A 20,996-nucleotide genomic window follows, 5' to 3' on the forward strand; every position below is an offset into this window, starting at 1 on the left:
GCCCGGTTAATTTTTTTTGTATTTTTAGTAGAGACAGGGTTTCACCGTGGTAGCCAGGATGGTCTTGATCTCCTGACCTCGTGATCCACCTGCCTCAGCCTCCCAAAGTGCTGGGAGTACAGGTGTGAGCCACCGCGCCCGGCTTCTTTATTTTTTTGAGACAGGGTCTCACTCTGTCACCCAGGCTGGAGTGTAGTGGTGTGATCTTGGCTCACTGCAACCTCCATTTCCCAGATTCAAGCAATTCTTGTGCCTCAGCCTCCCGAGTAACTGAGAGTACAGGTGTGTGCCACTATGCCTGGCTAATTTTCATATTTTTAGTAGAAATGGGGTTTCACCACGTTGGCCAGGCTGGTCTCGAACTCCAGACCTCAAGTGATCTGCCCACCTCGGCCTCCGAAAGTGCTGGGATTATAGGCGTGAGCCACTGTGCTCAGACCGGTGTTTGGTTTTCTGTTCCTGTGTTAGTTTACTGAGGACAAAAAAATATGGAATGCTTTGCGAATTTGTGTGTCATCCTCGCACAGGGGCCATCCTAGTCTTCCCTGTATCATTCCAATTTTAGTATATGTGCTGCCGAAGTGAGCACATGGATTGTTTTATCAAGGGAAGAAAGCTTCCCAGAGGCCTCCAGGCAAGTTTCCCTTAGGATCCCCTTGGCCTCTAACCTTTCCTTGAGGGATCATTGACAAAGGGAAATGAGAGGATGTGGTAATGGGTCTGCTGACGCCGTAAAAAACTGGACTTTCAGTGTCAACGCCGATGGCTGCTGGATAGGCCACAGATCATGTTTGCCAGAATAGTCCCACAGGGTGTCCCTCCAGCAAATTGGATCAAGGAGATTAAGCACCACACCCACCCGAGGTCACACAGCCAGCCGATAACCAAGGCAGTCTGTGAATTTGAATCTGCAAGAGGATGTGCCTCGTCCATCTGAATGCCTGGCTTTCTCTACACCTCCACATAACAATTATAATATGAAAAGGTATATGTGGGCCAGGTTGGGTAGCTCATGCCTATCATCCCAGCATGTTGAGAGGCCGAGGCAGGTGGATCACCTGAGGTCAGCAGTTTGAGACCAGCCTGGCCAACATGGCAAAACTCCCATCTTTACTAAAAATACAAAAATTAGCTGGGCATGGTAGTGCACGCCTGTAGTCCCAGCTACTGGGGAGGCTGAGGCAGGACAATCGCTTGAACCCAGGAGGCAGAGGTTGCAGTGAGTCGAGATCATGCCACTGCACTCCAGCCTGAGCGACAGAGCGAGACTCTGTCTCAAGAAAAAAATAAAGTGTGTGTGTGTGTGTGTGTGTTGGAGTGCAGTGGCATGATCTCTGCTCACTGCAACCTCTGCCTCCTAGGTTCAAGTGATTCTCCTGCCTCAGCCTCTCAAGTAGATGGGATTACAGGCACCCTCCACCACGTCCAGCTGGTTTTTTTGTATTTTTAGTAGAGATGGGGTTTCACCATGTTGGCCAGGCTGCTCTTGAACTCCTGACTTCAGGTGATCCGCCCACCTTGGCCTCCCAAAGTGCTGGGATTACGGGCATGAGCCACAGTGCCTGGCCTTTTTTTCAAGACAGTCTTGCTCTGTCACCCAGGCTGGAGTGTAGTGGCACAATCACAGCTCACTGCAGCCTCAACCTCCCGGGCTCAGGCAATCCTCCCACTTCAGCCTCTGGAGTAGCTGGGACTATACTCACATGCCACCTCACCTGGTTAATTTTTTGTATTTTCTGTACAGATGGGATCTCACTGTGTTGCCCAGCCTGGTCTCAAGCAATCCTCCCGCCTCAGCCTCCCACAGTGCTGGAATTGCAGGTGGGAGTCACCACACCCAGTCTAAACTCTTCCACGTTTAATCCCTCCAGCAGGTGAGAGTATCGTGCCTCACTCCACACCCACTAGGGTCCCGTGACTACAGTCCTGGCTGAGGGCACTGGGCCACGTCTGGGTGTAGAAAAGACCCTTTGGGCCAGGTAGCAGACTGTAGGCTGGAACAAGGGTGCCAGTAGAAGACAACAGCTGAGCTGAGGCCAGGGCCTAGGGGACAAAGAGGCGGGGGAACGGACAGCAGAGTCGGGGGCAGGAGGAACAGGGATCGGGGCCTCGTGGGCTTTGAGAGAAAAGGATGCAGCACCTAGGGGTCTGGCCTAGAGACTGGGAGACAGGAAAGTAGGGGAGGAGCTGGTTGGTGGGGGGCAGATAGTAAGTTCAGTGTCGGAGACATGAAATGCTCCCCCAGGTTAGAGAAACCATCAGAACACTGGGGGCTCGGATGACTGAGTCCTTCAGAATAAAATGGGCTGAGGAAGCAGGATTCCTGGGTTAAAGCCCCAGAGTCACGTCACTGAAGAAGCCCGACAATGTGTGTTCTTTGGCATTTTATTTCAAAATTGCAGCAAAGACAGAGAAAAAAAAATCAACGGCAGCACCAGGGGTCTGGCCTGAGAACGGAGAGATCCGGAATCGGGGCCAAGGTGTATCCTTGACCTTACGACAAGGAGTAATGGGAGGACCTGAACCCGCGACTAGGGGCTGGGGGCCAAGATGCCTGGGTCGGCCCTTACGGCTTTGGGAGTGTCGCAACCACATGGGGGCGCCAGAGACCCAGACGCCGCCCGCTGGCCTTTTATTTCATATTGCACTTCAGGTGAGTCATTGGTAGGGAGGCGAGTGCTGGCGTGACGAGATGCTACGGGTCGGTGGATCTGGAGCACAGCCTGCAGCTTCACACCGGGAACATCCACTCGTGGGCTCTGATTCCGTACTGCGGAACAACGGAGGCAGTGCGTGAAGTGGAAGCTGCACTACAACTCCCAGTAGGCCCTGGGGTGTTCCAGGCCGAGTGCCTACGGAGCTGTGCCCCAGCGGCTCACGGGAAATGTAGTCCACTTCCCAGAGGGCCCCCAACAATGATGGGAACGGGGAATCAAGGCTAAGGCGGCGCAGAGGCTTCCGGGAGATGTAGTTCTGAAGACAGGAATTATGGCCAGGCCTCTAAGGCTCTTGGAAAAAGTCACTTTCAGCTCAGAAAGCCCAGATAGTCAGAGGATGTGTAGTTCTAGGTCCTGATGCACAAAAGTTTACAGAAATGTAGCTCTAGGTCTGGGAAAGGAGCCCAGAGATTCTTGGGAAAGAGATCTTGGCCCAGAAGACAGGAATACCCCCAGAGATTTATGGGATTAAACAGTCTGGTGCCAGAGAGGGGCCAAGGTCCAGAGGCTCATGGGAGGAAGCTTTCTCCGGCCAAAGGGATAGCCCAGGGCTCCAGGGAATCTTGGGAGGCCAACCTCTGAGATGGCCAGAGGGCTGGCTAAGGTCTCAGTGATTCATGGAAAGGGCCTTTCTCCCACCAGGGCACCCGGGGCAGCAGAGGATCACAGGGAGGGAGTTTCTCCCACCAGGGCACTCAGGGGCCTCAGAGGCCCACGGAGAGGGGGTTTCTCCTACCAGGGCACCCAGGAGCCGCAGAGGATCACAGGAAGGGGTTTCCAAAGCTGAAGACATATCCAGGGCTCCGGGAGCTCCCAGGAAAGGGTGATTTAGCCCCAAGGGGTTTTCCAGGCCACAGAGCAGCACGGAAAGCCCACTCTCCAGGGCCTCAATAAGAAAGGCCATTATCTGTTCCTGGTACTACTGAAGGAGGCTGGCTGTTAGCCCAGGGGCTCATGGGACACCAACTTCTCCAGGGAACAAGCTCCCAGCCCATTCCCCAGCTCCCTGCAGCTCACCTGGATCTCCTTCAGCTCCTTCTGGAAGCGGAGGATCAGCTCAGGCCCATTTTCCATGGTGGGAATGTGGAGGTTCTGGGACAGAAGGTGCGGTGAGGACCAAGCCCCTCCCCTCCTTCCGTCCCACCCACAATGGCAGCCCCGCCTCACCCTGTCTTTGTACAGGATTCGGTGCACTGGGCAGACCTGGCAAGCGGTGCCCGAGCCAAAGACTTCCCGCACGCGGCCCTCCTCCAGGGCCCGCAGCAACTGCTTCATGGTGATCGTGCGCTCCACCACCCGGAACTCACCCTGCAGGGCAGTTGGCAGAGACACATGTGTCCCCAGAGGGTTGCCCTGCTGCAGACTTCCACCTCTCCCTCCCTGAGGATAGTGAGAAAGACAGAGGCCTAACGGGAGAGACAGACCCAGGAGAAGGGGCAGAGACATGCCAGTGTGCCCCAGTCCCAGCCCTCTGATGCCCTGGCCCCTGGCACATGGCGCCCATCACCAGAAGATGCCATGTCCTCACCCAGGTCTGAGCCATGTCCAGTAGACTCTGTCTGACCACTCCAGGCAGGATAACACCATTCAGCGGGGGCGTCACCAGCTCCAGCACTAGAGCAGGTGTAAGGGGTGGAAGATGTTACCTCTCACCCCCTAGCACCCCGATCTTAAGAGCCACCCCCTTCCCCCATCCCAGAATCCCTGGGGCCTGTAACCTGCCAGGAATGATGGTGCCACCCACTTCCACCAGGGTTCGGGCTGGGTCATGGGTGGGCTTACCCCCATCTTCGTGGGTCCAGTAGACAAAGATGTTCATGGTTCCCACCTCGGTGAGCTGGTGGTCGGGCCCATACAGCCAGAGGACCTGTTCACAGCCCCGCTTGAGTGCCTCCTGTTGCACTAACACGGTGGGCCCATAATTCCTGGTGGAGGGCAGCCTGGTTGGGTGGGGCAAGGGAGCCCCATCCTTCCCCAGCCCAGCCCCAGAGGAGGCTCATCCTACTCTCTCCCGTCTCCCTGCTCACAGCTCTCGCAGGGCTCCCCAGTTCCCCTGAGATGGAATCCTTGACTTTTCATTTGGCATCAGGACCCTAAATGGTTATGTCCCCTCTCTCCTGTCTCTTCCCACTTTTCTTTCTTTTCTTTTCTTTTTTTTTTTTTAAGACGGAGTCTCGCTCTGTCACCCAGGCTGGAGTGCAGTGGTGCGATCTTGGCTCACTGCAAACTCCGCCTCCCAGGTTCAAGAGATTCTCCTGCCTCAGCCTCTCTTGACCTGGTGATCTGCCCGCCTCAGCCTCCCAAAGTGCTGGGATTACAGGCGTGAGCCACCGCGCCCAGCCCTCACCCATTTCATACTGACCAAATCCTCAGCTGTCATTCAAAACCCTATTTTTTTTTTTTTTTTTTTTGAGACAGAGTCTTGCTCTGTCGCCCAGGCTGGGGCTAGAGTGCAGTGGTGCGATCTCAGCTCACTGCAACCTCCGCCTCTCAGGTCCAAGCGATTCTCGTGCCTCAGCCTCCTGAGTAACTGGAGTAACTGGGGCATGCAGCACCATTTCCGGCTAATTTATATTTACATTTATATTTATATGCCCGCCTCAGCCTCCCAAAGTGCTGGGATTACAGGAGTGAGCCACAGCGCCCGGCCTTAATTTTTATATTTTTAGTAGAGACAGGGTTTCACCATGTTGGCCAGGCTGGTCTCAAACTCCTGACCTCGAGTGATCCGCCCACCTCGGCCTCCCAAAGTGCTGGGATTACAGGCGTGGGCTACCGCGCCTGGCTCCATAACCATTTCTGTTGTCACCTCCTCGAGAGGTGTTTCCAGACCTCCAGGCTGGGTGCTGGACCTTCCCTGGACTCCCCCAGTGAATTGGGCTACCTGGATGACTTTCTGAATCTCTCTCCCAGAGATAGCCTCTCCCCTCAGCTGCTAACAAGCCTCCCATGGCTCCCCAGTGCCCCAAGACAAGACCCTAGCCTCCTTCCGGTGTTCCAGGCCTGCCTGGGTCTAATGAATACCTGCTAAGCATTTTTCAAAACCCAGACTTATTTTTGTAACCTGAACATCTTCTGTGATCCTATTCCTTCTGTCCCTGTACACATGGTTCCCAGGACTGGAAACAGTTTGCTGACTTTTGTACCCAGGAAACCCCCTCCTCCCTCCTCATCAGAAGTTGAAGGGTCGCCTCCTCTGTGAAACCTTTCTTTTTTTTTTTTTGAGATGGAGTTTCACTCTGTCGCCCAGGCTGGAGTGCAGTGGCGCGATCTCGGCTCACTGCAAGCTCTGTCTCCTGGGTTCTCGCCATTCTCCTGCCTCAGCCTCCTGAGTAGCTGCAACTACAGGCGCCTGCCACCAAGCCCGGCTAATTTTTTTTTTTTTTTTTTTTTGTATTTTTAGTAGAGATGGGGTTTCACTGTGTTAATCAGGATGGTCTCGATCTCCTGACCTCGTGATCCGCCCGCCTCAGCCTCCCAAAGTGCTGGGATTACAGGCGTGAGCCACCGCCTCTGGCCTCTGTGAAGGCTTTCACAATGCCCTGGGTCACCTCACCAGAGAACATGCAGCTCCGAATACTGGGGTTCCCACCAGCCTGGGAGACCCAGGAGGGCAGGGCTCGGGGCTGACTTATCTGTGTCCCCAGCTTCTGCCAGCACAGGGCCTGGCCCTCAGGAGACCTCACACGATGTGGCTGAAAGGACCTGAATGCACCCCCAGCTGGGGCCACATTCCTGTCCCAACACGCCAGTGCCCACCCTCTGCCTTGGTTGCCCAGGAGACCCAGCTGTCTCCTTCCTGCCCTGCTGAGCTGAGGCCACTGGGAGACAGATTTACACAGAAAGTCCACACGGGGGTGAGGGGCTTTGGAGGCTCAAACGACTGTGGGAGCTGGGTATGGGGAGCACAGCCCAGCCTGGGGGATCAGGGGAGGCTTCTGGGGCGAGAAGCCAATGAGCTGAGTGTAAGCTTCACTCCTGGAGGCTTCCAGGGACCAGTCCTGGTTTCCCCACTGACCTCCACCCAATGCCTTCCCATCTGTGGGCCTTTTTGTCCATCTGAAAAATAATCCCCTCCTCCTTCCTTCCATGGTTTGTTTTCAGGGACCAGGGAGGTCACTTAGCACTGAGCCCTGCACGGTGCTGATGATGTCACCTTCGTGTGACATCCAGAGGCATGGCCGAAAGCACGCACGCTGGTCCCTGTGTCTCCAACGCCCAGTGCGCCAGTCGTTTTGGGGATGGGGGTGCTACTTACCCACCTAACTTGTAGTTGCCGACTCCGCCCACCCAGGCCCGGATGAAGGCTGGGTCGGCCAGGAGGGAGACCGGGGTCACGGAGCCTCCAGGGAAGTAGGCACCCACTGGGCAGAGAATGACGAACAGGAGCGCGCGCGTGGGCTGGCTGACACCCAGCGAGGGCTGCGACGGGCAAAGGGGCAGCGTCAGGAGTCCAGGCCCCCAGTCCCTTCCCGTCCCCAGGCCCAGGCCTCCAGGACCCCACCCCTGCCCTGCGGAATCCAACCCCCGCAGCCCAGCTTCCCAGCCCTGGAGTTGGGCCCACCTCATTCCCAATGAGCACAGGCCGCACATAGAGGCTGGTGCCGGCGGCATCGGGGACCCAGTCCTTGTCCACTTCAATGAGCCGGCGGATGCACTCCAGCAACTCCAGCTTGTCGAAACTCTGGGTGGGATTCTGAATGAGTCAAGGGGCCCTTGCTGCCCCGGCCCCAGCCCTCCTCCCCACCCCGGTGGACCGGGACCCCTCACCGGCAGGCACATGCGCATGGCTGAGCGCAGCATCCGGTCCATGTTGAGCCAGGGGCGGAAGAGGCGCACCTGCTGGTCTTTGCCTTTGAACGCCTTCATGCCCTCAAACAGCTGCGGGGACACGCGGGCGGGGAGGCTCAGAGACTTCTCCAGACAGTCATGAGAGACACCAAGACAGACAGAGACAGATACACAAAGACACAGACAACTGAAAGATGGAGGCCAAGAGGAGAGCACCGGGGAGATTTAGCAGCTGGGTCAGAGAGATGGAGAAAGAGACAGATATAGACAGAGAGACAAACAGGCAGAGACACACGGAGACTCAAGACAGCAAAGGACACGACCGGGCTCAGTGGCTCACGCCTGTAATCCCAGCACTTTGGGAGGCCGAGGCAGGAGGATCACTTGAGTGTAGGAGTTCGTGACCAGCCCAGGCATTATAGCAAGACCCCATCTCCACCCAAAAATACGAAAATTAGCCAGACGTGGTAGCACGTGACTGGAGTCCCAGGTATTTGGAAGGTGGTGGGAGGATCACTTGAGCCTGGGAGTTTGAGACTGCAGTGAACCACGATCATGCCACTGCACTCCAGCCTGGGACCTGGTTTTTTTTTTTCTGGAGACTCTGTCCCTGATCACTGCCCCATGGTTCCAAGTTTGCTTGTTCAGCATCTGCTCCACTGCAGAGTGGAAGAGCCTGGAAGGCAGGGATTACCCTTGACACGTTTACCAGACAGCCTCTCCTGCAGTCCCATGCACCAGGGTAGGCAGTGCTTGGCACAGAGTGTTTGTTTTGTTTTGTTTTGTTTTGAGACAGGGTCTCACTCTGTCGCCCAGGCTGGAGTGCAGTGGCATGATCTCTGCTCATTGCAACCTCCGCCTCCCAGGTCCAAGTGATTCTCGTGCCTCGGCCTCCTGGGTAGCTGGGATTACAGGCGCCCGCCACCACGCCCAGCTAATTTTTGTATTTTTAGTTGATCCACCACCCGGCTCGGCCTCCCAAAGTGCTAGGATTACAGGCGTGAGCCACTGCGCCCAGCCAGACTTTTTTTTTTTCCCCATAGTGGGTTTTTGATGAATGAATAGATAAATGAATGGAAGACAAGCAAAACTAGCTACAATATTTTGGGGGGATAAAAACCACCACCACAAAAATGAGGGGCAAGATGGGGCAGGGGCAGGGAGTAGCCATATCAGGTAGTAAAACAGATTATAAATCTACAATACTTAAAACAGAGTGACACTGCTATATGAGTGGGCAGACTGAATAATGGAATAGATAACCAAATATCCATCTAGAGAAAAACTATGTTGAATCTCGATTTCACACCTCACACCAGAAAAAATTCCAGGTGCATTAAAAGTCTAAACAAAAAAAATATATATATTACACCATAAAAGCTATAGAAGGAAACAAAAATAACTGTTTTATATCTTGAATTGGGAATTTTATTTTTTATTTTATTTGAGATGGAGTCTCACTCTGTTGCCCAGGCTGAAGTGCTCTATCTTGGCTCACTGCAACCTCTACCTCCCAGGTTCAAGTGATTCTTTTGCCTCAACCTCCCAAGTAGCTGGGATTACAGGTGCCTACAACCACGCCCGGCTAATTTTTGTGTTTTTGGTAGAGACGGGGTTTCACCATGTTGGCCAGGCTGGTCTTGAACTCCTGACCTCAGGTGATCCGCCCACCTCGGCCTCCCAAAGTGCTGGGATTACAGGCGTGAGCCACCACGACTGGACTTTTTTTTTTTTTTTTCCAATTTCTTGTACAGATAGGGTCTTACTATGTTGCCCAGGCTGGTCTTGAACTCCTGAGCTCAAGCAATCCCCCTGCCTCTTCTTCCCAGCCCCAGATGAATTTTTTAAAACCTAACCTGATAGAAAAATCAGCCTAGCAAATGGACAGTTCAGACAAGAGAAAATACAGGTGGCCCTTAAGCTCGTGAGAAGATAGTCAATTTCATTAATCACTAGGGAGAAAAATGCAAATTAAAATTAGTTTGAGATACCTTTAAAACCACATGGGAGATTGGAAAAGATCTAAAACTTGGACAAGGGTTGTCCAAGGTATGGAAACAGGCTCTGCTGGTGGGTGTGGAAACTGACACACCCTGTAGATGTAGATGTGGCGATACGTATCAAGATTACAAGCATACATATCCTTTGACCTACAGTTCCCGAAATTGAGCCTCTAGATACATTTGCACTTAAACAAGTGACTAAAGAAGGGACGTGTGTACTGGATTCCTTTTTTTTTGTTTTTTTGAGATGGAGTCTCGCTCTGCCGCCCAGGCTGGAGTGCAGTGGCGCAATCTCGGCTCACTGCAACCTCCGCCTCCCGGGTTCAAGCAATTCTCCTGCCTCAGCCTCCTGAGTACCTGGGATTACAGGCACCCGCCACCACACCCAGCTAATTTTTGTATATTTAGTAGAGATGGGGTTTCACCATGTTGGCAAAGCTGGTCTTGAACTCCTGACCTCAGGTGACCCACCTGCCTCGGCCTCCCAAAGTGCTGGGATTACAGGTGAGCCACCACAGCTGGCCTTGTACTAGATTCTTTATTGCAAAATTGTTTATAATAGACTGGAAACAACCTAAGTGTCCAACAGTAGGGGATTGCCTAAGGAGGTGCATTGTTAGGATGATACAGCATGAGGCTGCAAGAAAGATGGAAAAAGCTCTTTAAGCTTTAAGGTATAGAGAAGAATTTCCAGGCCCAGTATGATGGCTCATACCTGTAACCCCAGAACTGGGAGGCTAAGGTGGGAGAATTGCTTGAAGCCAGGAGTTCGAGACCAGCCTGGGCAACAAAGTGAGATCCTGTCTTTGCACAAGATTTAAAAATTAACTGGGCAAGGTGGTGTGTGCCTGTAGTCCTAGCCACTCGGGAGGCAGAGGCAGGAGGATCACTTGAGCCTAGGAGGCGGAGGTTGCAGTGAGCTGAGACCATGCCACTGCACTCCAGCCTGGGAAACAGAGCAAGACACCGTCTCAAAAACAAAACAAAACAAAACCCAGGTAAATAGAGCCCGGATACACCGGATATAGTGGCTCATGCCTGCAATCCCAGGACTTTGGGAGGCTGAGGCAGGAGGATCACTTGAGCTTAGAAATCTGAGATCACCCTGGGCAGCATAACAAGACCCCATCCCTAAAAAAAAAAAAAAAAAAAAAATTAGCTGGGCATGGTGGTGCACACCTGCGGTCCCAGCTACTGGGAAGGCTGACGCAGGTGGATCGCTGGAGCCTGGGAGGTCAAGGCTGCAGTGAGCCAAGATCATGCCACTGCACTCCAGCCTGGGCTACAAAGCAAGACCCTTTCTCAAAAAAAGAGTCATAACAACAACAAAAATGCAGGTGGCCGGGCTTGGTGACTCACGCCTGTAATCCCAGCACTTTGGGAGGCCGAAGCAGGTGGATCACTTGAGCTCAGGAGTTCAAGACCAGCCTGGGTAACATGGTGAAACCCCATCCCTATTATTTAAAAATAATAAATAAACAAATACAGGTAGACAAAGACAGAAAGCAGACTAATGGTTGTCATGGGCTGAGGTGAGGGACAATGGGTACTGATTAATAGGTATGGGGGATTAAACAGTTCTGAACCTTGATGGTGCTGATGGTTGCATAACATTGCCTGCCACTGAATTATGGGCTTTAAAATGGTTGGAGGCTGGGCGCCGTGGCTCACGCCAGTAATCCCAGCCCTTCAGGAGGATGAGGCGGTGGACCATCTGAGGTCGGGAGTTTGAGACCAGCCTGGCCAACGTGGTGAAACCATGTCTCTACTAAATATACAAAAATTAGCCAATAGTGGTGCATGTCTATAATCCCAGCTACTCAGGAGGCTGAGGCAGGAGAATCACTTGAACCTGGGAGGCAGAGGTTGCAGTGAGCCAAGATTGTGCCACTGCACTCCAGCCTGGGCAACAAGAGTGAAACTCTATCTCATAAATAAATAAATAAATAAATAAACAAATAAAATGGTTGGAATCCCACATTTGATGCTGTGTGTTATTATGTATGTGTATTAGTACCACAATAATAAAAAATAAGGCCAGGCATGGTGGCTCACGCCTGCAATCCCAGCACTTTGGGAGGCTGAGGTGGGCAGATCACTTGAGGTCAGGAGTTCGAAAACAGCCTGGCCAACATGGTGAAACCCTGGCTTTACTAAAAATACAAAAATTAGCCGGGTGTGGTGGCGGGCGCCTGTAATCCCAGCTACTGGGGAGGCTGAGGCAGGAGAATCACTTGAACCCGGGAGGCGGAGGTTGCAGTGAGCGAGATTGTATCATTGCACTCCAACCTGGGGGACAGAGTGAGACTCTGTCTCTAAATAAATAAATAAGAAAAAATAAAATAAAAAATAATACACGTGGTCGGCCTGCAATCCACACATGCCCTGGAGTGTGGGTGACATAGGGACGGCATTGTCCTACTCCCTCATCCTCCCCCTTCCGCCCCCTGGACCCGCGGGATCACAGCAGTGCGTTCTGTCTGCCAGGGCCACAGGCTTCCTCTGCTCTCACTCAACTGAAGAAAAAGTACTGGGTCCCCAGCCAGAGGACAACTGCTGTGCTGGGCTGAAGGGAGAAGTGTGTGGTGGTCTCCAAGTAACCAGCTTCCTGGGGGCTCAGCAGGCGGAATCCTGCCCATCACGCTTATGTCCTGGCAGGAGTGTCTGGCTGCGATTGGAGGTGTGTGTGCTCTGTACAGAATCGACTGGTGTTGCTTAGATGTCCAGAGTGGGAGGGGAGAGGGGAAAAAACAAAACCTTAAAATTCTGGAAAGGAAGGAAGAAAGGAAAAAACAGAGGGAGGGAGGGAAAGGAAAGAAAGGAATGGAATAAAAGTCTTCATGCCACAGAACTGTGCCCTGGAGGACTAAAATCAGCCAACCTGCTAACCAGTTACTGGAGCTGTAAGATGCTCACTTAAATCTTGTCTCAACCAAAGTTTCCTCCTGAAGACTTTGCTTTCAGCCGCAGCTATAAGTCCTAAAACCAAATGCCTCCTGGATCTGTCTCCTAGAAACTTCACAGTATCTCAGGCTCACCAGGTGCCACAAAGCCGCTCCTCCTCCTGGGTCCCCATGTGGGGACAGGCCCAAGGTCTACCTGGTCACCAGCCCGGCTTCCTAGCCTGCAACTCTTGCCCTCTACATGGCCTGAGAGGGCTCTTACTATACCCAGACATGGCCCTGCCCCTCCCTTCCTCAGAGCCCTCAGTGGCTCCCAGCACCCTTGGACAAGGCCCCAGCCCCTCAGCTCCTCCATGGCCCTGACATTTTCAGCCTCCTTAACCATGCTCCAACACCGCAATTTCTCCCACATGTACCAGGCTCTACTCCCGTTTGGGGTTTGGATTGGCTGTCTCCACTCCTGCCATCACCCCCCGACTGTCCCCCTTCCCACCATCTCCAACTGTCCCCTCTCCCGCCATCCCCCCTGGGCTGTCTCCTCTCCCGCCATCCCTCCCCCGGCTGGCCCTCTCCCACCATCACTTCCCCGGCTGTCCCTCTCCCGCCATCCCTCCCCCGGCTGTCCCTCTCCCACCATCACTTCCCCGGCTGTCCCTCTCCCGCCATCCCTCCCCCGGCTGTCCCTCTCCCGCCATCCCTCCCCCGGCTGTCTGTCTCCCGCCATCCCTCCCCTGGCTGTCCCCTCTCCCACCATCCCTCCCCTGGCTGTCCCCTCTCCCGCCATCCCTCCCCTGGCTGTTCCTCTCCCGCCATCCCTCCCCTGGCTGTCCCCTCTCCCGCCATCCCCCTGGCTGTGCCCTCCCCCACCATCTCCCCCCACAATGGCTGTCCCCTCTCCCGCCATCATCCTGGCTGTCCCTCTCCCGCCAGCCCCCCGGCTGTCCCCTTTCCTACCATCACCCTGTCACCTCTCCCACCATCCCGCCCTAAGCTTCCCTCTATGCCAGAAGAAGCCATGCTTTCTTTCAAGTGAGGCTGGGGGTCTCTACTGGCCTCCACAGGGCCTCCATCAGAGCACAGATCATACTGAGTTATGCCCACAGCATGGGGTTTTCCAAGTGAAGGAACCGGGTCTGCTCATCTCGGGGAACCCAACATCACCAAGCATGAGCCTGGAACATGGAAGGCCTCAGAAAACAAATGGTGAATGCACAGAAAGGAGAAACACACAACAAACAAACCAAGAGAGGTGCACCTGGCAAGAGACACAGCAAGGAGGAGGAGATGCAGACAGGGACAGGGAGAGAGGCCGGCCGCCATGCCACCTGCAGGGAGTAGTGGAGGCTGGAGGAGGCTGGGTGCAGCGTGAGGTTCTGGAAGGGCTGGATTCGGGGCTGGCCCCAGCCCTTGTCATTCCATTCCACCATCAGCATGTGGTCGGTAAATGTCTTCCCAAACACCAGGGGCTCACCGGGGCCAGGCTTCTTATGAGGCTTCTGTGTCATTTCCAGCTGCAGGTCTGCAGCCTGAGGAAAGACAGGGGTATCCTAGAATCTGGCCACAACCTCCCAGCTGAAAAACTACAACTCCCATGAAGCCCTGGGCCTCAGACCCATAGAGAAGAAGGAACTGTCACCCTGGAGGATTCTGGGACATGCAGTTTCATCCCTTGTCAGTGGCCCAATGGCAGGTGTTAAGCTACCACCACTCACTGCCATCTCTGGGCTGTGGACCTTTTGGAGATGCCCAAAACCAGCTGCCAGCCCCCTCCTCTCTCAGAGCCAAGCATCGAGTTCCCTCCTTTCACCTTGAAACTGGAGGAGGCATATCTTCTGGGACCACACAGAAGCCAAGGGACAGAGAGAAGCTTTCGTGCCCAGATCTGGGTGGAGAAAGAAGTGAGAGAGGGGGTGAGTGGGGCACAGCAGGGGCCCTGGCAGCCCGCTCACCACCTCCTGCACTTGGAGGTCCCACTGGCCTGCCTGTTCTGTCCCAGTTTCAGTCCATTCTAGATAGGGGCAGGTGGTCCTGAAGGAGGCCAAGTCCCCTCCCTGCCCTGACGAGGACTCCCTGGAAAGAGCTGAGTCAGCTCCCGCCCCCTCCTCCATGCTGGGGCAAAGTCAAACGCAAGCGCCTCCCACCCCAGAGACCTTTGGTCGCAGCCTGGAGATCAGCTCAGACAAGAAAACGACCAGGGAAGGCACACAGGTAAGTGAAGGCCTCCGGGTACTCAAGTGCTGACAGGCCTTAGAAGACCAAGGGACCGACAGGTCCTGCTCCCCCAGAGCTCAGGGGTGCAGACCCCAGGCCCGCCTCCCTCAGACCTAAGTAAGAGTCCAGACTCTAGCTGCCTCCTCCCTCAGACCCGAAGTCTGGGCCCCCAGCCCCTCCTCCCTCAGACCCAGGAGTCCAGGTCCCCAGCCCCTCCTCCGCCAGACCCAAGAGTACAGGTGCTTATTGTCTGAAGGTATTCGATCAACTGGGCTCTGATTACCTGAAACCCAAACCCATTTTGGCAGTGACTCCAATTCCCTTCAGCCCCTGGGGCTGAGGGGCAGCTACAGGGGCCTGGGGAGCCACTGCAGTCCTCACTGCATGAGGCTCAGGCGGGTCCTCCCAGAGGGGAGTAGGAAGAGCAGGTCTGGCTGTGTCCAGCAGGTTGGGCCCTCTCTGGTGACCTTTGACCTCACAAGGCCTCTTTCCCCAGCCCTGTGGGGAGGCGTTGGGGCGTGAGGTTGAGAGAGACAGAGTGGCCTGGCCTGGCCTGCCCTGTGAGCTGGGTGAGTTGGTACTGATTCTGGAAGATGGACGTGAATGGGCGTGGTCACTTGTCGCTAGGTGAGTTGCTGGGAGATGGGCCTGCAGCATGGTCTTGCTGGTGTGAGGCTCCAGGGATTCCGGGGTGATCAGAGCGTGGGTCCCCGGATTGCCTTTGGGTGGCGACATCTAGACTGCTCAGCCTTGCAGCCATGCTTCTGCCCAGAGGGATAGGACACCCACAGTACGAGAGAGACAAACACAGTGCGACAGCCAGCCTGTGGGCAGGAGAGCTGCCCTCAGAGCCAAGATGAAAAAAAGAGAGTAAGAGATGGAAGAGGAAGGATGAGAAAAAGAAACACAGAAAGGGGCGCACAAACAGAAAAAAAAACAAAAAACAAAACCAGAAATTGACGCCAAGAAACAAGAGATGCCAAAATAGATCTAATCATAGAAAGAGGCCACACGCAGTGGCTCGCGCCTGTAATCCCAGCGCTGTGGGAGGCCGAGGCAGGAGGATAGCTTGAGGCCAGGTGTTCAAGACCAGCCTGGGCAACATAGGGAGACCCTGTCTCTACAGAAAATACAAGTTAACTGGGCGTGGTGGCGGGCGCCTGTAGTCCCAGCAACTTGGGAAGCTGAGGCAGGAGAATTGCTTAAACCCAGGAGGCGGAGGTTGCAGTGAGTCGAGATGGTGCCACTGCACTCCAGCCTGGGCGACAGAGCAAGACTCTCTGTCTCAATTAAAAAAAAAAAAAACAAAGAAAGAAAGTAGGCAGCTGGCTCAGTAGCTCATGCCTGTAATCACGGCACTTTGGGAGACAGAGGTGGGAGGACTGCATGAGGCCAGGAGTTCAAGATCAGCCTGGGCAATATAGCAAGACCCTGTCTCTACAAACAATTTAAAAATTAGCCAGGTATGGTGGCACACACCTGTAATTCCAGTTACTCAGAAGGCTAAGGTGGGAGGATCACCTGAGCCCAGTAGGTCAAGGCTGTGGTGAGCTATGATCACACTGCTACACTCCAGCATGAGTGATAGAGTGTCTCTCTAAAAAAAAAAAAAAAAAGACCAGCATGGTGGCTCACGCCTGTAATCTGAGGCAGGTGGATCGCTTGAGCCCATCTACTCAGGAGGCTGAGGCACGACAGTCGCTTGAACCCATGAGGCGGAGGTTACAGTGAGCCGAGATCGTGCCACGGCACTCCAGCCTGAGCAACAGAGCAAGACTCGGTCAAAAAGAAAAGACGAGACAAAGAAATAAAGTACGTTTGGGGGTTCACAGGGCAGGTCTCTATAATGTGATAGAACCTCCATTATGTCCCATACAGCCCAGGAGTATCACCATCAAAGACCAGGAGTGTCACTGTCAAAGCCCAGCAATGCCCTCCATACTCCAGGACTGTCCCCATATCACGGCCCCGGAGAGACCCCATCATACTGCAGTCTGCCCTTGTCACAGCCCACACATGACTCCATCACGTCTAGAACTGCCCCCTTTATAGCCCAGGACTCTCCCCCATCACAGACCAGGGCTGTTCTATGACGGCCCAAGATGCTCCACATCACAAGTCCAGATTGTGCCTGTAACTTATCAGAACTGGTCCCCACCAGAGCCGAGTACTGTCCCAAACAGCTCAGGAATGTCCCCCATCCAAAGCCCAGCACTTTTCCCCATTATAACCAGCATTGTCTCTGCCAAATATCAGGGCTTATTTCCTATTCACCAGGTCTGAAATTAAAAAAAAAAAATCCCATTGTTGTCTTTTTCAATCCCCAGGACTATCCCTATGTTGCTGTCTAGGCCAGTACCTTCCAGACTGTCCCTACCATGGTCCAGCACTGTCCCCTCCACACCCCGGGACTGTCCCCATCACAGCTGAGGACTCAGCCCAATTATCTCCATTACAGGATATCTCTATCTTCATCAGAGCCTAGGAATGTCCCATCATGAGTTCAGGGCCATTCTATGACACCAGAACTGTGCCATGATGAGACGGTCCACATCAGTCCCAAGTGGACCTGTCAAAGCCCAGTACTGCCCCACCACAGTCCAGGAATGTCACCACTAAAGCCCAGATTGCCCACATACCCCAGGTATCCCAGGACTATCCCTATCAGTCACTAAGAGCCGAAAAAAGTGAAATTCTGCCCTGACATTCATCAGCTAGGATAAGAGACTCAAATAAAGTCAGGTGTAAAGTTAACAGACAGTTCTCCCAAGGTTACACCGCAGCTGTGAAGGCTTGTAATGACCCCTTTCTTTGGCTGTTTCCTTCCTCACTGAGAAACCTTGTTCTCTGAAATCATAGACTCTGGGAAACGCTGCTGCTGTTTGACATCGCACAGTCAGAAGGGATCGTCTCAGCCAGCCTGCAGCATCTGTCACTTTGACCATGAGACGCTGCCTCGATTTCCAATCCAGGTGCAAAGCTTCAGATAGGAGTTTGGGAAGCACAGCAATCCCCATCTCTATTTTTTTCAACTTTCATTCCAAGAAAATAGGACCTTGAGTCCAATTCCCAGAGCTGAGACTTGAGGTCCAACTCTGCCCTCACCTGCACCCGGCCCTGGAGGTCTGGGCCCCTTTATTCCAGCTCCCGCACAGGCTGATGCCCCACCGCACCCCAGGGCTCCGCTCCCCAAATCACAACCTCCCCACCCCCACGCCTCCCTCATTACAGGGTCCCCCACCATGTTTCCCTTTTTTTTTTTTTTAACCTCCCCACCAATTACTTGCCCCACCTCATCCGCGTCTACCTGCTCCCCCTCACCCCATTAAAGCCTCGTGCTCCTTTCCAAAGGGCGCCATCCTCCTCCGCGCCCTGCAGCGGAACCCCAGGGCGGGAAGAGCGGCGCCGAGTCGGACCGGCTGCAGGCCAGTGGTCTTCCCGGAAGTGCGCCTCCCCCGGTTATTTCACAGACCCCGGCGCGGGGCTGCGAACCCACCTGCCCCAGAGCGGCTGCGGCCATGATCCGTGCGGCGCGTAACTGCGCCCGCCCGGGGCGCGGCCCCGAAGAGAGACGTTCCGGCCACGCCCCGCTCACGCCTCCTTCTGGGGGAAGGCGGCCGACCAGCGCCCCAGGCCGTCCCAGCTCCAGGGCGTCGGCAGGGAGCCAGACACTGCTGCGGGGCGCAGGCGCTGGTGGGAGGGCAGGACTTGAAATACGGTCCCTGCCAGGCGAAGTGGCTCAGGTCTGTAATCTTAGCACTTTGGGAGGCCGAAGCGGGCGGATTACCTGAGGTCAGGAGTTAGAGACCAGCCTGGTCCAACATGATGAAACCCCGTCTCTACTAAAAATACAAAAAATTAGCCGGGCGTGGTGGCGGGCGCCTGTAATCTTAGCTACTCGGAAAGCTGAGGCAGGAGAATTGCTTGAATCGGGGAGGCAGAGGTTGCAGTGAGCCGAGATGATGCCACTGCACTCCAGCCTGGGCGACAGAGTGAGACTCCGTCTCAAAAAAAAAAAAAAAAAGGCCTGGCTTGGTGGCTCACACCTGTAATCCTAGCATTTTGGGAGGCCGAGGCGGGCGGATCACCTGAGGTCAAGAGTTCGAGACCAGCCTGACCAACATGGTGAAACCCCGCCCTACTAAAAATACAAAAATTAGCTGGGAGTGGTGGTAGACGCCTGTAGTCCCAGCTACTCGGGAGGCTGAGGTAGAAGAATTGCTTGAACCCGGGAGGCCGAGGTTGCGGTGAGCCGAGATGGCGCCATTGCACTCCAGCCTGAGCAACAAGAGCAGAACTCCGTCTCAAAGAAAAAAAAAAGAAAAGAAAAAAAGAAAAAAAAAAAAAGAAATACGATCCCCACCCAGGCTGTGTTCCAGCCACACTCAAGCCAGGTACTAACGTGCATGCAACGGTTTTCAAAAAAGCATTTCCTTGGGAGCAAAAATGCATTTTTTGTCGCGGAGCGCTGGCAAGCATAAGCAGCACGAGGTAAAGAAAGGGAAAGGCAAGGAGCAGGACATTCCGTGTATCACGATCCCTTCGTGAAAGGGAAAAGCACATCTTAAATATCAGCGACGCGGACACCACGTCAATGCACAGGAACGGGAATGGTGCTTTGGAGAAGGGCTTCTGAAGAGGGCCGCAGGTAGGGATAAAGGGCAGCCTCACTTTGCAGCCTGGATACTGCCCTGTTCCAATATTTTTTCCTATCAACGAAAAAGATGTATGTGTAGCCCAGGCTGGAGGGCAGTGGCGCGATCTCGGCTCACTGCAACCTCCGCCTCCCGGGTTCAAGCAGTTCTCCTGCCTCAGCCTCCTGAGTAGCTGGGATTACAGGCGCCTGCCACCACGCCTGGCTAATTTTTGTATTTTTAGTAGAGACTGGGGTTTCACCATGTTGGCCATGGCTGGTCTGGAACTCCTGACCTCGTGATCCCCCCGCCTCAGCCTCCCAAAGTGCTGGGATTACAGGCGTGAGCCACCACGCCTGGCTTGACTCTTTAAGAGGTAAAAACACACACGGTTCACCAGGGCTCCTTCCAGTCCCTTATCATCTGAGAAGCCTGAAAACTGTCAATCCTGCACTCATCGGTGAATAGTCCCCAGCGCAGGGCTTCCTGATTATCCCTCCAGGAGTGTCTCCACAGCATCAGGACCCCAGAGTTAGCCAATCACTGCCCTTCAGGATGCCTCTGACCTCTAGCAACTCAAAGCTGCGGCACCGGCCCCTAAATTGTGCTCCTCTGTTACTGTGCCCCCAAAACCTGCGGGTTACTGTGGCACTCAAATCAGGTCCCCGGCTGGGCGCGGTGGCTCACGCCTGTAATCCCAGCACTTTGGGGGCCAAGGCGGGTGGATCACCTGAGGTCAGGAGTTCAAGACCATCCTGGCTAACATGGTGAAACCCCGTCTGTACTAAAAATACAAAAATTAAGGCCAGGCACGGTGGCTCACGCCTGTAATCCCAGCACTTTGGGAGGCCGAGGTGGGCGGATCACAAGGTCAGGAGTTCAAGACCCGCCTGACCAACATGGTGAAACCCCATCTCTACTAAAGATACAAAAATTAGCCGGGTGTGGTGGCGTGCGCCTGTAATCCCAGCTACTAGGGAGGCTGAGGCAGGAGAATCATTTGAACCCTGGAGGCGGAGGTTGCGGTGAGCCGAGATCGCGCCACTGCATTCCAGCCTGGGTGACAGGGCGAGACTCCGTCTCAAAAAAAATAAATAAATAAAAATAAATAAATAAAAATACAAAAATTAGTTGGGCGTGGTGCCGGGGGCCTGTAATCCCAGCTATTCGGGAGGCTGAGGCAGGAGAATCGCTTGAACCCGGGAGGCGGAGGTTGCAGTGAGCCGACATTGCACCACAGCACTCCAGCCTGGGCGACAGAGTGAGACTCCGTCTCAAATTTAAAAAAAAAAAAAAAAAAAAAAATCGTATCCCTCGGCCATTGTGTCTCGGCAATCCTACCCTGGGACACTCTGTCTCCAAATTCTACCCCCACAGTGCCCCCAAGTCCTGTCCCCGGGTCACTATCCTGCCACCCCTAACAGCCACAGGCCCAAACAGCCAAACCGCGGGACCCTTCCCTCACAGGGCGTCGCCCTGTTTTTCTGCGCTCCGCCCCAGTCCTCCTGCCCCACCCGCCAGCCCCGGGCTGTAGGGTCGGGGCCCACTGACAGCTCCCGCCCCCGCCGCGGCCAATCAGCGGTTGGTGCACACGCCCCCCCGGCCACAGCCAATCCGCAGCAGCCCTGCAGCTCCACCCCTCACCTGGGGGACGCCAGCGCACCCGGGCCCTGCGCCCCTCCTGGGTCCAGCTGGGGAGTCTGCGTCCCCCAGTGCCCTGCGGACCAAAACCCAGGA

The 20,996-nt window shown here is 54.5% G+C and overlaps 1 protein-coding gene and 1 non-coding gene across 5 annotated transcripts; both read right to left on the bottom strand.

Annotated features, from left to right (window-relative positions):
- Positions 1-482: 482 nt before the first annotated feature.
- Positions 483-589, bottom strand: LOC112437936 (U6 spliceosomal RNA). The gene has a single exon (XR_003026438.1). It is a non-coding gene; the product is annotated as a U6 spliceosomal RNA (small nuclear RNA).
- A 1,780-nt stretch (positions 590-2,369) lies between these two features.
- Positions 2,370-19,454, bottom strand: BCAT2 (branched chain amino acid transaminase 2). Of its 4 annotated transcripts, none has more exons than XM_003814304.7 (11): positions 18,122-19,454; positions 14,222-14,296; positions 13,740-13,940; positions 7,488-7,598; positions 7,282-7,401; positions 6,976-7,139; positions 4,500-4,642; positions 4,246-4,331; positions 3,885-4,025; positions 3,735-3,809; positions 2,370-2,770 (listed from the first exon to the last, which is right to left on the bottom strand). In XM_003814304.7, exons 1-11 carry the CDS (start codon positions 18,143-18,145, stop codon positions 2,732-2,734), a joined length of 1,179 nt encoding a protein of 392 aa, XP_003814352.1. In that variant the 5' UTR covers positions 18,146-19,454; the 3' UTR covers positions 2,370-2,731. The 4 variants fall into 4 exon arrangements, with proteins under 4 accessions (XP_003814352.1, XP_054959501.1, XP_054959500.1 ...); XM_055103526.3 differs by lacking the exon at positions 18,122-19,454 and adding an exon at positions 17,947-18,115; XM_055103525.2 differs by lacking the exon at positions 18,122-19,454 and having other exon boundaries at positions 13,670-13,940.
- Between the last annotated feature and the right edge of the window lie 1,542 nt (positions 19,455-20,996).

Source organism: Pan paniscus, chromosome 20 (assembly GCF_029289425.2).
Source record: "Pan paniscus chromosome 20, NHGRI_mPanPan1-v2.0_pri, whole genome shotgun sequence".
In the NCBI taxonomy this organism is placed as follows: domain Eukaryota; kingdom Metazoa; phylum Chordata; class Mammalia; order Primates; family Hominidae; genus Pan; species Pan paniscus.

What these genes read in the sequence shown, in the direction of transcription:
- BCAT2 (XM_003814304.7), bottom strand. Translation starts at nt 18,145, where the DNA reads ATGGCCGCAGCCGCTCTGGGGCAG. An exon ending in CCATGCGCATGTGCCTGCCG is followed by an intron (nt 7,402 to 7,487) that starts GTGAGGGGTCCC and finishes AATCCCACCCAG; the next exon opens with AGTTTCGACAAGCTGGAGTT. An exon ending in AGGAGCTGAAGGAGATCCAG is followed by an intron (nt 2,771 to 3,734) that starts GTGAGCTGCAGG and finishes GTTGTTCCGCAG; the next exon opens with TACGGAATCAGAGCCCACGA.